At 42.2% G+C, this 15,841-nt stretch overlaps 1 protein-coding gene across 1 annotated transcript in view; it reads right to left on the bottom strand.

The window, feature by feature from the left end:
* Positions 1-15,841, bottom strand: part of LOC139442440 (kinesin-like protein KIF6) — a 92,492-nt gene that overhangs the window by 64,442 nt on the left and 12,209 nt on the right. The window contains exons 6-12 of the mRNA XM_071223250.1: positions 11,429-11,538; positions 10,844-10,973; positions 10,022-10,140; positions 9,150-9,237; positions 4,721-4,864; positions 2,380-2,570; positions 1,814-1,919 (exon numbers count right to left, since the gene is read on the bottom strand). Of these exons, the coding sequence (XP_071079351.1) occupies positions 1,814-1,919; positions 2,380-2,570; positions 4,721-4,864; positions 9,150-9,237; positions 10,022-10,140; positions 10,844-10,973; positions 11,429-11,538 (888 nt within the window). The remainder of the gene's footprint in view (positions 1-1,813; positions 1,920-2,379; positions 2,571-4,720; positions 4,865-9,149; positions 9,238-10,021; positions 10,141-10,843; positions 10,974-11,428; positions 11,539-15,841) is intronic.

Here is a 15,841-nt window from a genome sequence, read left to right as displayed (position 1 = left end):
TGGTCCCCCACACCATGACACTACCGCCACTGAAAATGTCGAATTCACATACACAATGTGGGGCAAAACGCTCATTTTGACGACGATAAATACGTTGTCTTCCATCTGGACGTTGAAGTTGCGTGCAACAGAAGACTGCGATTCTGCTCTTTGGATATGTACTATGGCAATGTTCTGATCGGCAGCCCTGAGTTTTGGCATTTTCAAACTTGAAAAATGTTGACAATTGAATGACAAATTATTGGCTTATGCTTGCCTTTTCATAGCCACTACCACGAGTAACGAATGCCATAACTTGCACATGCATTTTGCTTTACTGTTTTCCTCCATGACATTTTTGGACAAGTGTGAAAACAATGCCGTGTAAGACATTGCAAATCGACAACAGCTGTGTTTTGACGCACCATTTGTTGAATATCAGGCCACCAACATTTACCAATAACATTTATCCAATTTAATACCAGATTTTTTGTGTAGTCAGGTTCAATGAACTACATACTACCTGCATGTTTCTTTTTGTGAAGACTGTATATTGAAAATATAAGTGCTTTCATAAACTAGCGCTTGATGTAAGATGTGCCACCGCAGGCTATATATAGTAAACAAAGATTCAAAATTCTCAACATCGCTTGGCTTATTTAATGACATTGTATGTGGAGATGATAAGGAGAACGTCGCAAAAATCCTTGTCCAATGCAATGAGGCAGGGTATCGAAGGCATGACAGACGAGTGCCATCATCAGCGCTGTTGACGTAGAAGACAGAGGAGATGTAGTAGCAGGTCCCATAAAGGGCGTCACGGTAGAGGGGAACAAGATCGTCAATAAAGGTGACGGCAAGGCTGGGGTAGGAGACCGCAAGAAGGCCTCGACTCGATGAGGGAAGGAGTCTCTGAGTGGTAGCCATCACAGGGTGTCGACAGCATGTTGAGTAAGATGTTCCCTGATTACTTGTATGTAAGAGGTAAAGGAGCATTGCAACAAAAGACTGCAATATCGACACTACACTGTGAAAGTACATGGCATCGTACAATCAAGGTAAAGGGGGTGGGGGTCCCAGTCAGAATTGTTCCCATAGAAACAAGTACAATGAGGCATAAATTCTGGGATTTAAGCAGAGTCACATTGATGTGACTTTTCGTTTTGTAAAAGTTGATGTGAGCAAACAATTACACAAAAAGTAGTGAAAAGCAGAGCTTTAAAACACACAAACATGAGGTAAACCAAAATTAATGGATTACCCAGGAAAAATTAAATAATTTAGAACACAAGGCACGAAAGGCAACACAAACTTATTTAACCAGGAAACATTGGCTGTGTGCTCGAGCTCAAGATGGGCCACGACACTACTGCAATATTCAAGACCACACCTCAATGTTTCAATACTAACTTTGTTATGTGTAATAAATAAACTGCAAGTGATTCTGCAGCTTTTGATTGGCTAACCAACCTATTTGTTTAGCACTTGCCTCCATAAATCAAACAACACTGAGGCACTCCCACTGACGGACTACTGTTTTCTGACTGGTTGATAAAAGAATTGGCAGGGGCTTGTTTGGCATTATTGCGCAGAATGATTTCACTGATTTTGTCATCAACAGGTTTTTATGTAAATGTATAAATATTCAGCAGGTGATGTTATTATTGTTGACATAATTATACATATGAATTGACACTTTGTTTTTTACGTTTTTGGAGGCATACAAATAGAAAATGGTATGCACACGTTTTTTGGTTAATGCCACCATAAACACAAAAATTAGTGAAGTCGGTTCTTAAATGGACATTCTACTGTTACGTGACCCCTCTCGTACCCGTAGTATATTAAAGCAGGTGTGAATCTTCCGCATGTCGGCTCCGACAGTGATAATGGAGTCGGGATCAGTGTCCTCAAGGTAGGCATTCACAGCCTCCTCACACCTGGAACACAGCAACACAATAGGTTACAGGAACATCTTCATTTGTTCCAGTTAACAATTCAAAATTTTCATAAATCTGCTAGTCCAAGACTAGTAACATTCAGGAAGTACTAGCGACATTTCCTTGTGGACTATCACTCTATCATTAGATAGATGGCAACTCTGTAGCACATCATTTTTGCCAACTAAGGAAAATCAAATTTCATTTCCAACCTTAATCACAAGATAAGCCAGTCAAATAGTCATTTTTATCAACACAAAGTCATCTACCTCTATCCATAATCAAGCTGTAAACAGTATCTTGCAATGGTTGCGACAGATAATGAATGTTCAGGTTTTAGTAAAGCGTAATATCAAGTTAACAGAAACTAAACTTCAGTTGGTATTTGTATCCTGAGCAGGCCATGATGTAGCTGGAATGATACTGACTGAGCAATAAACTGTGTACAGTTGGTGCGCACCTGTCAAGCTCCTCCTCCGTGAGTTGGTCAGTCCGTTGCTGGCCAGTGGCCAGTGCTAGCTCCTCCTTCAGCTGCTGGATCTCTCTCTTCAGTTTCTGGATCATCAACTTGGGATCCAACTCCTCGTTCAACATCACATCATTCTTGATCATTGCCACTCGTTGGGCGAAACGACAGGTGGAGATAGATTCCTGTAAGAACAATAGGCCATGAGATGTATCATACATTATCATTACCTGCCATAAAATCTTGATGTGACATCTCTTGTTTGTCAAAAATACATCTAAAAGTCACACAAATATAAAAACTAAATTTTTTAAATCAAATCTTTATATTTAATTAAATATTAATAATTAATTAAATTTTAATAAATACTTTAGAAATATCATTAAGTGGGTGCACAGACTTTTACATTCAGAAAGTAGTTGTATACCCTGCTAATGAGTGAGTGAGTGAGTATGGTTTTACGCCGCTTTTAGCAATATTCCAGCAATATCACGGCGGGGGACACCAGAAATGGGCTTCACACATTGTACCCATGTCGGGAATCGAACCTGGGTCTTCGGCGTGACGAGCGAACGCTTTAACCACTAGGCTACCCGACCGCCCCACCTGCTAATGACACATGTGAAGCTATCTTGTGAAAACCAATACAAATTAACATGTCAAGCCTGTACAGACATAATCATCACAATTAACTGTGCAGCCTTTGAGGTACAATGAGTCACAAGATAGATCTGATATTGCCGCCTGTCATGGAGCTTTGCTCCCGAGGCCACGGTGTCATTAAATAAGATTAGAGTAATGATAGAAAACATGGTAAAAGTTTAGAGTTTTATTATTATCAGCTAAATGTAACTAAAGAGAGGCAATCTAAAGGATCAAGCCCCCATTTGACACTGACAACGATCCCTGATTAATAAACCATAAACCAATATACAAGCTGATCAGCTAAGCAAATATATGACAGCTGTTACTAAAGCTGGCTAAAACAACACACTGACAGAACAATCAACAAGACAATTAACTCAACACTCTAATGAGTGCATAACCCCAGCTTGGTTAAATTGGGAGAAATGGGCACTGAGGGCATATTCCAAAAATATGTCTCTTGGATAATTAAGATAAACAAACTATAGACTAAAGTCGCTTGGACTGAGCAAGGAAATTCTTGACTTCCTTCCCGAAAATACAGGTTCATGACCTAAAGAGTAGCTTGACTCACAATCGTAAAAAAGGTACTTGACCAAAACTAGACAATCTTGTGAAAATTGGATTTTCACAGATTACTAGAAAAAGGGAATAAAATATAATACCCTTGCCAATAAGTTTAGCTCAGCAACACCAGAAGTAAGTCAGTTCAAGATCAAAACTGCCCCATAATTACGTACCAGCAAAACTGACTAACAGCAAAACAGTTTCGACCTGACCACCCAGTAACAATATGACCTGTATACGGTCAAGCAAATTCTGGCGGTAGATACACTTGATAACGCCATGGATCTAAGTGAGACAACTTCCCCTTGCTAGCCTCGTGAGCTAACAGAGTTGTGCTCCCTACAACAAGGAAAACATGAACGGCAAATCAACCAATAAATCAATATGGGAGAGTAATACAGTTAGTAAGGTGGCAGAAAATGACTATATATACATGAGAAATATCTACATAGAACTAGATGATCCCGCTACAGCATGAAGATTAAAGTTAAAAATCACTTTCAATACATGAATAAGCTTGCATACATATCTGAGATGACATATATCAAATCAATACATGATAAAAGTATGTGATTAAACTGCTAGAGAATTAAATTTATGGGCAACAATTTCTCTAACAATACACTAATAAACATAGAGACGCTGAGCTGTGGCAAGCTGTGCTGGCCACCAGACAGCGATGAGTAAGGAGGTGCTACTGTCACTAGACCATGACACTGTATATCCAAAACTTAGTTATGTTAAACAAGCTAGAAAACATTGCAGACAGACACTGGAACTACTTACTTTCACAACAAAGGTTTATCTCCATGTTACAGTGACAAATACTCCTTGGCAATAGCAGGAGTGATGAGTGTTGTGGATTTGGCTGTGTCAAATATTTGGGCTCAAACCATCTCATGTTCACCATGATACTCAATTCACTTTAAAGTGCAACAATAGACTCTGTAAATACTGTTTAAATGGATCGATGTTCATGATGTCAATCACTGGATTGTCTGGTCCAGACTTGATTATTTACAGATCTCTCCATACAGATGGAATATTGTTGAGTGTGGTGTTAAACAACAAACAAACAAATATGTCGTGTTAGGATTTTTCATGAACATATTCAAGGACTCACATCAATATTTTTCTTGTCAACGGAGCACGTGGCAATCATGGTTGTCATGCAGTTGCCTCCGAGACTGTCTCGCAGCACCGACGTCATCATGGAGTTTCGGTAAGGGATGTGCTGGCGGTTCTTCTCAGACAGGGAGATGATCACCTGCAACAGAGTGCCCACCAGCAGTGTCAGTGATACAGGCAGGGACATCATGAATACTTATTACATGAAGGGGAGTGATTGAGTGAGTGAATGAGTTGGTGGATGGTTGGGTGGGTGCCTGGGTGGATTTTTGGGTGGGTTGGTTAGGTAAGCTAACAAACTATGATATATCTGAGATACTGTTTACAGCAATGTGAATCCCAGAACATTCACTGACTAGGGTCTCAGAACAAACGCTGTATTGGGAGAATCATCTCCGTACTATAGGCGAAAGGTTGCCTGCATATTACTTACTGCTCTTACTGCCAGGAGAATATGACATAGACTGAATGTCTTTCTTTTTTTTGTCATACATATACATTTCATAATTCAAGCTTTCCAATCATGGTATTCAATTCCTTCTAGGGCAATATGAGATAAAAGTCTGATTGTTTTCTGACAACTGCTAATCATTTCAGTCAATGTTATGTAGAGTAAGGGTCAATGGTCAAACTCATGGCAACATAAATATTGTTTTCATAATACACACTTTCAAAATTCAACATTATTTGAGGGCTGGTGGGGTAGCCTAGTGGTTAAAGCGTTTACTCGTCATGCCGAGGGCCTGGGTTCAATTCCCAACATGGGTACAATGTTTGAAGTCCATTTCTGGTGTCACCCACTGTGATATTGCTGGAATATTGCTAAAAGCGTCATAAAACCAAAGTCACACACTCACTCACTCACTGAATATTATTTAACAATAAACTTTGCTTTATACTCTGCTTTATGCCAACATATGTTTGACATTTGAAATCCTCAGTTAACAATGTCAGTAATGAAATCTTCAATGAATTTTCAATGACATCATCCAATATGAATTTTTTAAAGAAAAATTTAAATATTTTTTACATTTGTATACTTATCCTGCATTACTCCTTCCTGCATTCACTGCTTACCTTATGACAAAAGAGTGAGTTGGATCTAACGCCGCTTTTAACAGTATTCCAGTTATTTCAAGGCGTGTCAGCTTAATGTGGGAGGAAAGCCCGAAGGGATGCAGGTCTCAGACGTTTACCACTTTGGTGAAACCCACGAGCACGGGTATGATGCTGACAAACCTAGGAACATAATCGGATCGAACCGGGATTCAAACCACAATCATAGTTTTCTGGCGTGCCCAAGGGACGCAACTCTGCACAGCACGGCGCCTTAGACGACTGGGCCACGCGTGCCCCCTTATGACAAAAGAAGGACAGCGCAACAGCGATGGTCGTGGGTGAAGAAATATAGTTGTTGTTCTGAAGTCCCACTTTTACTGACCACTGCTGCTGTCCTGTGTCTTTGATGATACCTAAGGTCACGTTCTTCACATCACTGCCTGTCGTTCGAGCTGTTAGAAAAACATACTTTTCAGGTTTCTGAAACCGAAGTGGGGAGGCAAGTCTGCAACGGGTGGGCCTTAAACGTAGTAATGCAGGATAAGTATACAAATGTAAAAAATATTTAGATTTTACTAAATTGTTTACTTATCCTGCATTACTCCTTAATGCATCTGTATCAGACGGTTTGGAGGCGGGTAAACCTTCAGAATACAGAAACCTCAACAATTCACAGCCTGAAATACGACACCAGTTGATCGATAAACCGTGAAGCAGAAAAGTTCAGAAAAACGCCATTACGGTGGGTTGTTCAAATATCAAAACGATTGAACTTAGGAATTAAAGAGAAATTCCCTATACACATTTAGTAATAAAGAAAATAATAGCTTATCAGCTAATTCTTTACTTACTACGTCATAGAGCCGTCGTTGACAAACAAGATTGTCTAATATTCTTCCACTGGCAGAAACTGACAGACAGTACATGGAAGTAGGTTGGCTCTGTATAGGCCAAGTTCATTATTTGTGTCGTGGGTTAGTTACCTGCTGGGCCAAAACCAGAGGGACAAAACTATAAATGTACTGCTTCCATGCCTAGTCTTGGAGCGGCGGATGATACCTCAAAGTGCTTGCATTGAGCCCAGGTAAACTTCTCCCTCATCTACAGCTCCCACAATAGTCGATATTGGTGGGATGGTGAAGGAACTATGGGGTTGGCCTGGTAGTTGATTTTTGCCATTAAATCCCAGCACAACCTGAGAGGTACCGCTCCATGCGTCCCATGTGATGTAGATCACGTGTAGTACACTCATCCGTGCCGCCGTGGCTAATGCCAAGAGAAAACACTGTTTTCTTGGTGAGGTCATAAAATGAGGATGCATAGAGGGGCTCGAAGGGGGGCCCTCGCAAACCTCAAAGACCACGTTCAAGTCCCAAGTCGGCGGGCGGAACTTGGCCATCTGATCCTCAAGCCTGATTGAGCGTAGTAGGGCCTGTAGTTTCAGGACCTTACTAATCTTGTGATTTTCCAGAACATCTAACACTGAGTTAAATGTAACCAAATACGTCATGAGTTGGTGGTTCAGGCAAGTAGCAAACAAGTCAATGTTCAGTCTGGGTTGTGAGGCATCTCTTCATCTCTTTTCACCAACAGTATGTCTATGTTGGATTTTCTAAGTCGGAGGAGCTGTTGTCATCGGTGGGGTTACCTCTATGTGTAGACGGAAACCATGATGTAGTATGATGAGTACGTAATCATCCTTGTGACTTGCCTCTGCCACACCCTTTCCCTCAAGGGAATACTGGCCTTCCTTGAGAGACCCACGTCTAGGCTTACAATTGCCTGACCTGCCAGCCCGCTGGGATAGACTAAAAGAGACGTGCTCTAGAGTCTTGAGTGCAGTGTCAATCCAAGCGTCTTTGGGAACTTTGGCTTGCAAGGTTGACATAGCAGCCTGCGCTTGAACTCAAAGTCCCAGTCGGAAAGCGCTAAACACACCAGTGTGATGAATTTTCATGAGAAATTCACCATAGTTTGGAAATGATCTAATATGATAGTGTTATCCTCTGATAGATCCTGATCCACCGCATGCACTGACGATGTTGCTGGCTTAATGACGGAGCAAATGTAAGCTTGGAGAAGTCTTCATCCAATGACCTTGTGGTGTCCCTCTTATTTACCCCGTTACCAGGGGAGGGCGCCACTGACACGAGACGTCTGCTATCCAATCCGGTGCTTGCGCTAAGCCAAGATGCGTATTCCGTGGTAATGACTGAACCATGTCCTTCGCTATTCAGCGATTGTGACATACTTCTTGTCTCACGACGGGATTGCTGCAAAATATGTTTGTGAGTAACCTTCCTGTATACTGTTAAACTCGTTAGAGAGAGATTTACACAAAAATTAGATTTAGAGTTTGGAGAGCACATCTGCCTGCATGCTGAACAACGTGGATAAGGATCTTTGGACAATTCTTTTCCACAACAATAAGTACAACACACAAGTATAAGTTATGCAATTAAAGAATTGTTGATGAAACGGTACTTGAAGAATGCCGTAGCATTGAACAATAATCTATCGGCAAAATATGAGTTGAAAGTGTATACAATAATTTTATATACGCAACTCAATGTAAACCAAGGCTATTTACATTTAGAGTTTGGCAAGCACATCTGAGTGCAAGCTAACCAACATGGATGATAATCTTTGTAAGATTTTTTCCACGTAAATTAATACAACGCGCAAGCATAAGTTGCGCAAATAAAGAAATCTTGATGAAGCGGGACTGGAAGAAAGCAATAGAATTGACAATAATCTATCAGCAAAAATATTTGTAACAAGTTGAAAGTGTATAAAATAATTTATATATACACAACTCACAGTAACGCCAAAGCTAGTAGTATTTAAGAACACATGAATATGTTATTCGTTGCTGAAAATTGTAAATAATTTGACTACCTTGGCAGGCAAACAATTGTAACACAATTCAAAATGGCAGCGAATAACAAATATGTGGCGGGGGAAAAAGACAGAGTCTTTTTACGCCTAATCTATTCACATAAAACTACACAACAAGGTGAAAGTAATATGAAAAGGTTAACCCATCGCAGATCAATTTTAGAACTGTAGACGAAAACTGAAGGTCTAAATTAATCCAAAAGGAGAGCTCTGCTGGGACACATCCTCGCTGTAGTGATGTGAAGAAGGTGACCTTAGGTGTCATCAAAGTCACAGGACAGGGGCGGTGGTCAGTAAATGTGTGACTTCAGAATAACAACTTTATTTCTTCACCCAGAACCATCACTGTTGCGCTGTCCTTCTTTTATTGTAAGGTAAGCAGTGAATGCATCAGTGAGTAATGCAGGATAAGTAAAACATTATCTTCTTAGTTTAATCGCCATCCAGAGTTATCTTCCCTGACTCACCTGCTCCAGGAAGTGGAGGGACAAGTTGATGTATTTGGCTTCTGTCAGCAGAACTCCATTTACCCCTGTCTTGGAGACTCGCTCAGATCTGACCACAGAAACTAATTACAGAACGTGACTTGGCGTGGATGCATGTGAGGTGTCCTAAAAAACAAGGGTACACCCCACTCCCTCCTCTGGATCTTGATCTGCCAGTGCATATTATACTGCTGTACCATTTGGCTTCACTCACAGAGATTCAAATTTTGTTTTACGCCACAGCTACATTTTGCAGCAACATCATGGCCAAGCATACCAGTGATTGATACCACGATCACAGATCCATGCCATTGTGATACCACAACACACTCAGTCAGGTCTCATCCACACAATCATCATGTTGGTCTTCACTTACAACAAGCATAGGCTGCTTGCACCATAAGCATAATTAGTACTTTCATCCATCACCCTGATCACCAATTTCAAAATGAACAAATGTAGTTTTATGTCCCAGTCAACTCTTTTTCAGTTAGAGTGTGAGCCTGACAGACATCATAACCATTTTTGCTTTTCCATTTGTCTGTTTGTTGATTAAAGCCCCACTAAGCAATATTCCACCTATATGATGACAAACTGTTAATAACTTAGTCTGGACCATACAATTCAGTGATTGATATTGCGATCAACTAGCCATGCCTTCAGGGAATGATGACATGCAATCGATCAAGTCACAGAGTCTGACCAACTGATCCATGAGGCCACAGATTACAAAAAGCATAATCTGCTGGGCAAGCATGGGCTGCTTAAAAACCTATTCTAACCCGCATCCTCATGGGTCTGATTCAAATGTAATCAGGAAATCACACAAAGTAGATATCAATATGTAGACCAACCCGGCCAGATCCACCAGGTGCAGCTTGGCCCTGCGGATGGTGGCTGAGCCTGCTTCCCGTGCTGTAAGGTGTATTGTGAAGATGCAGTGAGACCGTGTAGACGCCTGGTTCATCGGGGTCTGGGAGGCAGATACGTGTGAGAACAGTCATGCAGGAGATCATAAGATCACAAACAGTACATCTTGTGCAAATGTGTCAAACAGTATTTAAGAAAAATATTAATTGATGACATGGTAGCCATTCAGAAAATAATTATAATGATCATTATTCATCACACATTAATCTCACATTTACTCTCCTTAATCTGCAAAAGAATAATCTGTGCAATGTTTGGTGGTGAACACATCTAGGGGAATAGCTTCTGGCAGCTAAATCTTATTCAACAAGAAATGTTGCATATTGTAATATTGAATACCATTAGATGAATAGGTTTTTTTACATTTAAGCATCAAATAGAAAATGAAATCTTTTAAACTTGAAACAAGTTGAATAATTCAACACAACCCTAAGTCCCGAATGTAAACATGATGAAATCAGCATAAAATTTCACTAACTGGATAAAAATCTTGAAGGGAATTACAAACAAATTCTTTTACTTTTCAAAAGAGATTAATGTTTCTGTCGCAAAGTCTAAATCAACAGTATTGACTTTAGACCTACTACGAGTGCAATTAAAATGTTTCAAAGATAAAATAAAAAAGCATACAAATTGATAAAAAATTATCACTTTAAGCCCAAATGTTTTTTTGTGATTCTGTGCAGACTGAAATAAAAGATTCTGACCACCACATGGGTGACCGATGGTAGAGAAGACATCTGTACCTCTGCTATCATCCTGTTGGTGTCCCCAAGAAATAGCAGGTTGAGAGCATCCTCCTCACTCACAGCTTGGTGCACAGACAGGTTTTTCAGGTGAATGTTCTGTTCCAAGTCCTCCATCAGGGACACCTTCCTGCACAGAGGACCATGGTAACAGACAGAACAACAGATTAACAGACACATAGACATACAGACAGAGAGTTCATCATCAGGGACACCTTCCTGCACAGAGGACCATGGTAACAGACAGAACAACAGATTAACAGACACATAGACATACAGACAGAGAGTTCATCATCAGGGACACATTCCTGCACAGACAGTGGACTGTGGTCCCACACAGACATACAGACAGAGAGTTCTCCATAAGGGACACATTCCTGCACAGACAGTGGACTGTGGTACTTACAGACAGATTAACAGGCAAACAGACAAACAGCCAGCCAGGAAAACACAGTATCTTTTTCTGATATTATACAATCAACTTTAAATTTATGATTGAAGCACAATAATGAACGTATGTTCACTTGCTGATCAAATCCAGATCAGAGACAGATATTATTTAATGTAAGCGGACTGTCTACGTACGGCAGATCTTCCAGTTTGGCCGCCTCATGTTTGGGGTCGAGGAGGTCAAAGCCACTCTCGTTGTAGATCTCCAGGTAGGACACATGGACAGTGAAAGACAGCTCTGGGCTCTGGACAACAGTCAGACACAAGTCAGACAAAGGCCATATGCTCACACGTACAACTGCTGAAGGAAACACATTATATTGAATACAAGGTATGCAACTGTACACTTCAAGGTACAGGAAACGATGAGTAACTTGATACTAAAGTTGTGATTATTATGATACAAACACTAAACAAAACATGAACATTATATGTCACAATTCATAACAAACCATGCTTCATGTACATGCTCTCCCATAAACAGCCATGTCTTGGTCAGTAGCAATACATGACATCACAATATGATACTAGCATCATGGTACAAAATTATGTGTTAAATCCAAATTTCTGCGGATTGTACAATCGCATTAAAATCAGATCTTAGTTCTCGCTGCCGCTAAACAAAGATCTGAGGACATCCCATTGCAAGTCACATTAGAACGACCTTTCATCTGACCAATCAAAGCCTCGCTTACCAGATCATGAAAGTGACAGTCGAAATGTGTTTTCTAATCTTGCAACCTCGAAAATGTTAACACGGGGCATTCCGAACGACAGTTACCGCCCGTACGACTGATTCTGTCAAAATTATCGTCTATCTCTCGCTTCCAAATATTTAAACGGAGGAGTTGTTGCACAGTACATGGGAAGCACTGCCATACAATCTCAACCATTTATTAGACATTGCAGTTTTCAAAATTTTAATCGAGAACTGTGTCAACATATTTTTCAAGGGTGGTCTGAAATGGAAGTCACCAGGCTGAAACCAGTGCTGTAAAGCTCACGAAAGCTGCTTCCTAATTGGCTGATGACGACTTCTTGTTAGTCATTTCAGTGGTCGGTCAAAGTTTGCGAAAGGTCAGTGAGTCAGACAGCAAGAATATGTGAGACAGGGAGTGAGATAGTGACAGAGCAAGAGACAGTGACAGAGCGAGAGATAGTGAGGCAGTGAATGAGACTGCACTACAGAGAGTGAGACAGAGTGTGAGACCAAGCATGAGACAGTAAGACAGAGCAAGACATGAGGTGAAATTGGGTTTAACGTCGCGTCCAAGATTATTGCACTTATATAGCAACGTGCATCCACGTGTGTGTATGTGACTGCTTGTACTAGTCCGGACTAATGCCAATTTATAGTGCTACCTCACTGAGATACCATGCCGCAGTTTAAAATGAATACCCCACTCAGACACAGTATACTGACTCCCAGCCGACCAGTCCTTGTTTTAGCTCCTTAATGCTGAGCGCCAAACAGGGTAAGAACAAGTACCACCTTTTAACGTCTTTTGGTATGACGCAGCTGGGGAACGAACCCCGGGCCTTCCACTCTCCAGGCAGACACTCTACCACTAGACCACGGAGTGGGTCAGACAGAGCAAGATAGTGAGACAGAGAGTGAGACAGTGAGTGAGACAGAGAGTGATACAGAGTGTGTGACTGAGCATGAAACAGCAAGACAGAGTAAGAGTGTGAAACACAGAGTGAGTCAGGGGGTGAGACAGGGAGTGAGTCAGAGGGTGAGACACAGAGTGAGTCAGAGGGTGAGACAGGGAGTGAGTCAGAGGGTGAGACACAGAGTGAGTCAGAGGGTGAGACAGGGAGTGAGTCAGAGGGTGAAACACAGAGTGAGTCAGAGGGTGAGACAGGGAGTGAGTCAGAGGGTGAGACACAGAGTGAGTCAGAGGGTGAGACAGGGAGTGAGACAGAGAGTGAGACAGAGGGTGAGACAGAGTGAGACAGAGATTGAGAGAGAGTGAGACCGAGTCTGAGGCAGCAAGACAGTGAGACTGAGCATGAGACAGATGGTGAGAAAGACAGTGAGACAGAGCATGAGACAGCGAGTGAGACAGCAAGACACAGTAAGATAGTGAGACACAGAGTGAGACAGAGGGTGAGATAGGGAGTGAGACAGAGATTGAGACAGAGAGTGAGACCGAGTGTGAGACAGCAAGACAGAGTAAGATAGTGAGACACTGAGAGAGACAGAGGATGAGATAGGGAGTGAGACAGAGAGTGAGACCGAATGTGAGACAGCAAGACAGAGTAAGACAGTGAGACACAGAGTGAGCCAGAGAGTGAGACAGAGATTGAGACAGAGAGTGAGACCGAGTGTGAGACAGCAAGACAGAGTAAGATAGTGAGACACTGAGAGAGACAGAGGATGAGATAGGGAGTGAGACAGAGAGTGAGACCGAATGTGAGACAGCAAGACAGAGTAAGATAGTGAGACACTGAGAGAGACAGAGGATGAGATAGGGACTGAGACAGAGAGTGAGACCGAATGTGAGACAGCAAGACAGAGTAAGACAGTGAGACACAGAGTGAGCCAGAGCATGAGACAGCAAGACACAGTAAGATAGTGAGACAGAAAGAGAAAGAGGGTGAGACAGACAGTAAGACAGAGCATGAGACAGGGAGTGAGACAGAGAGTGATACAGATAGTGATACAGATAGTGAAACTGATCATCAGACACCAAAACAGAGTAAGAATGTGGGACACAGAGTGAGACAAGGGGGTGAGACAGAGACTGAAATTGTGGGTGAGACTGGCGTGAGACAGCAAGAGAGAGTAAGATAGTGAGACACAGAGTGAGACATAGAGTGAGACAGACAGTGAGACAGAGCGTTAGACAGAGAGTGAGACCGAGTGTGAGACAGCAAGACAGAGTAAGAGTGTGAGACACTGAGTGAGACAGAGGGTGAGACAGGGAGTGAGACAGAGTGAGATAGAGGGTGAGACCTGCGTGAGACAGCAAGAGAGAGTAAGATAGTGATACAGAGTGAGACAGGGAGTGAGACAGAGAGTGAGACAGAGGGTGAGACAGAGTGAGATAGAGAGTGATACAGAGTGTGAGACCGAGCATGAAACAGCAAGACAGAGTAAGAGTGTGAGACACAGAGTGAGTCAGAGGGTGAAACAGGGAGTGAAACAGAGGGTGAGACAGAGAGTGAGATAGAGGGTGAGACAGCAAGACACAGTAAGATAGTGAGACAGAGAGTGAGACAGAGTGAGAAAGAGGGTGAGACAGACAGTAAGACAGAGAGTGAGACAGCAAGACACAGTAAGATAGTGAGACAGAGAGTGAACCAGCAAGACAAGTAAGAGTGTGAAACAGAGAGTGAGACAGACAGTAAGACAGAGCGTGAGACAGCAAGACAAAGTAAGATAGTGAGACAAAGAGTGAACCAGCAAGACAAAGTAAGAGTGTGAGACAGAGAATGATACAAAAAGTGATACAAAGAGTGTAACAGAGCATGAGACAGCAAGACAGAGTAAGAGCGTGAGACAGAGAGTGAGACTGAGCATGAGACAGATGGTGAGACAGACAGTAAGACAGAGCGTGAGACAGGGAGTCAGACAGACAATGATACAGAGGGGGAGACAGAGAGTGTACCAGCAAGACAAGTAAGAGTGTGAAACAGAGAGTGAGAGAGAGCATGAGACAGCAAGACAGAGTAAGAGTGTGAGACAGAGAATGATACAAAAAGTGATACAAAGAATGTAACAGAGCATGTGACAGCAAGACAGAGTAAGAGTGTGAAACAGAGAGTGAGACTGAGCATGAGACAGATGGTGAGACAGACAGTAAGACAGAGCGTGAGACAGGGAGTCAGACAGACAATGATACAGAGGGGGAGACAGAGAGTGTACCAGCAAGACAAGTAAGAGTGTGAAACAGAGAGTGAGAGAGAGCATGAGACAGCGAGACAGAGTAAGAGTGTGAGACAGAGAATGATACAAAAAGTGATACAAAGAATGTAACAGAGCATGTGACAGCAAGACAGAGTAAGAGTGTGAGACAGAGAGTGAGACTGAGCATGAGACAGATGGTGAGACAGACAGCAAGACAGAGTAAGAGCGTGAGACAGCAAGACAGAGTAAGAGTGTGAAACAGAGAGTGAGAGAGAGCATGAGACAGCAAGACAGAGTAAGAGTGTGAGACAGAGAGTGAGACTGAGCATGAGACAGATTGTGAGACAGACAGCAAGACAGAGTAAGAGCGTGAGACAGAGAGTGAGACTGAGCATGAGACAGATGGTGAGACAGATGGTGAGACAGACAGTAAGACAGAGCGTGAGACAGAGAGTGATACAGATAGTGAAACCGAGCATGAGACAGCAAGACAGAGTAAGAGTGTGAGACAGAGTGAGACATAGCATGAGACAGAGAGTGAGACAGAGAGTGAGACAGAGGGTGAGACAAAGAGTGAGACTGAGCGTGAGAAAGAGAGTGAGACTGAGCGTGAGACAGAGAGTGGGACAGAGGGTGAGACAGAGAGTGAGACTGAGCGTGAGACAGAGAGTGGGACAGAGGGTGAGACAGAGAGT

Source organism: Haliotis cracherodii, unplaced genomic scaffold (assembly GCF_022045235.1).
Source record: "Haliotis cracherodii isolate W230 unplaced genomic scaffold, xgHalCrac1.p SCAF_5, whole genome shotgun sequence".
Classification (NCBI taxonomy): domain Eukaryota; kingdom Metazoa; phylum Mollusca; class Gastropoda; order Lepetellida; family Haliotidae; genus Haliotis; species Haliotis cracherodii.
This window is presented reverse-complemented; position numbering and strand designations above follow the sequence as displayed.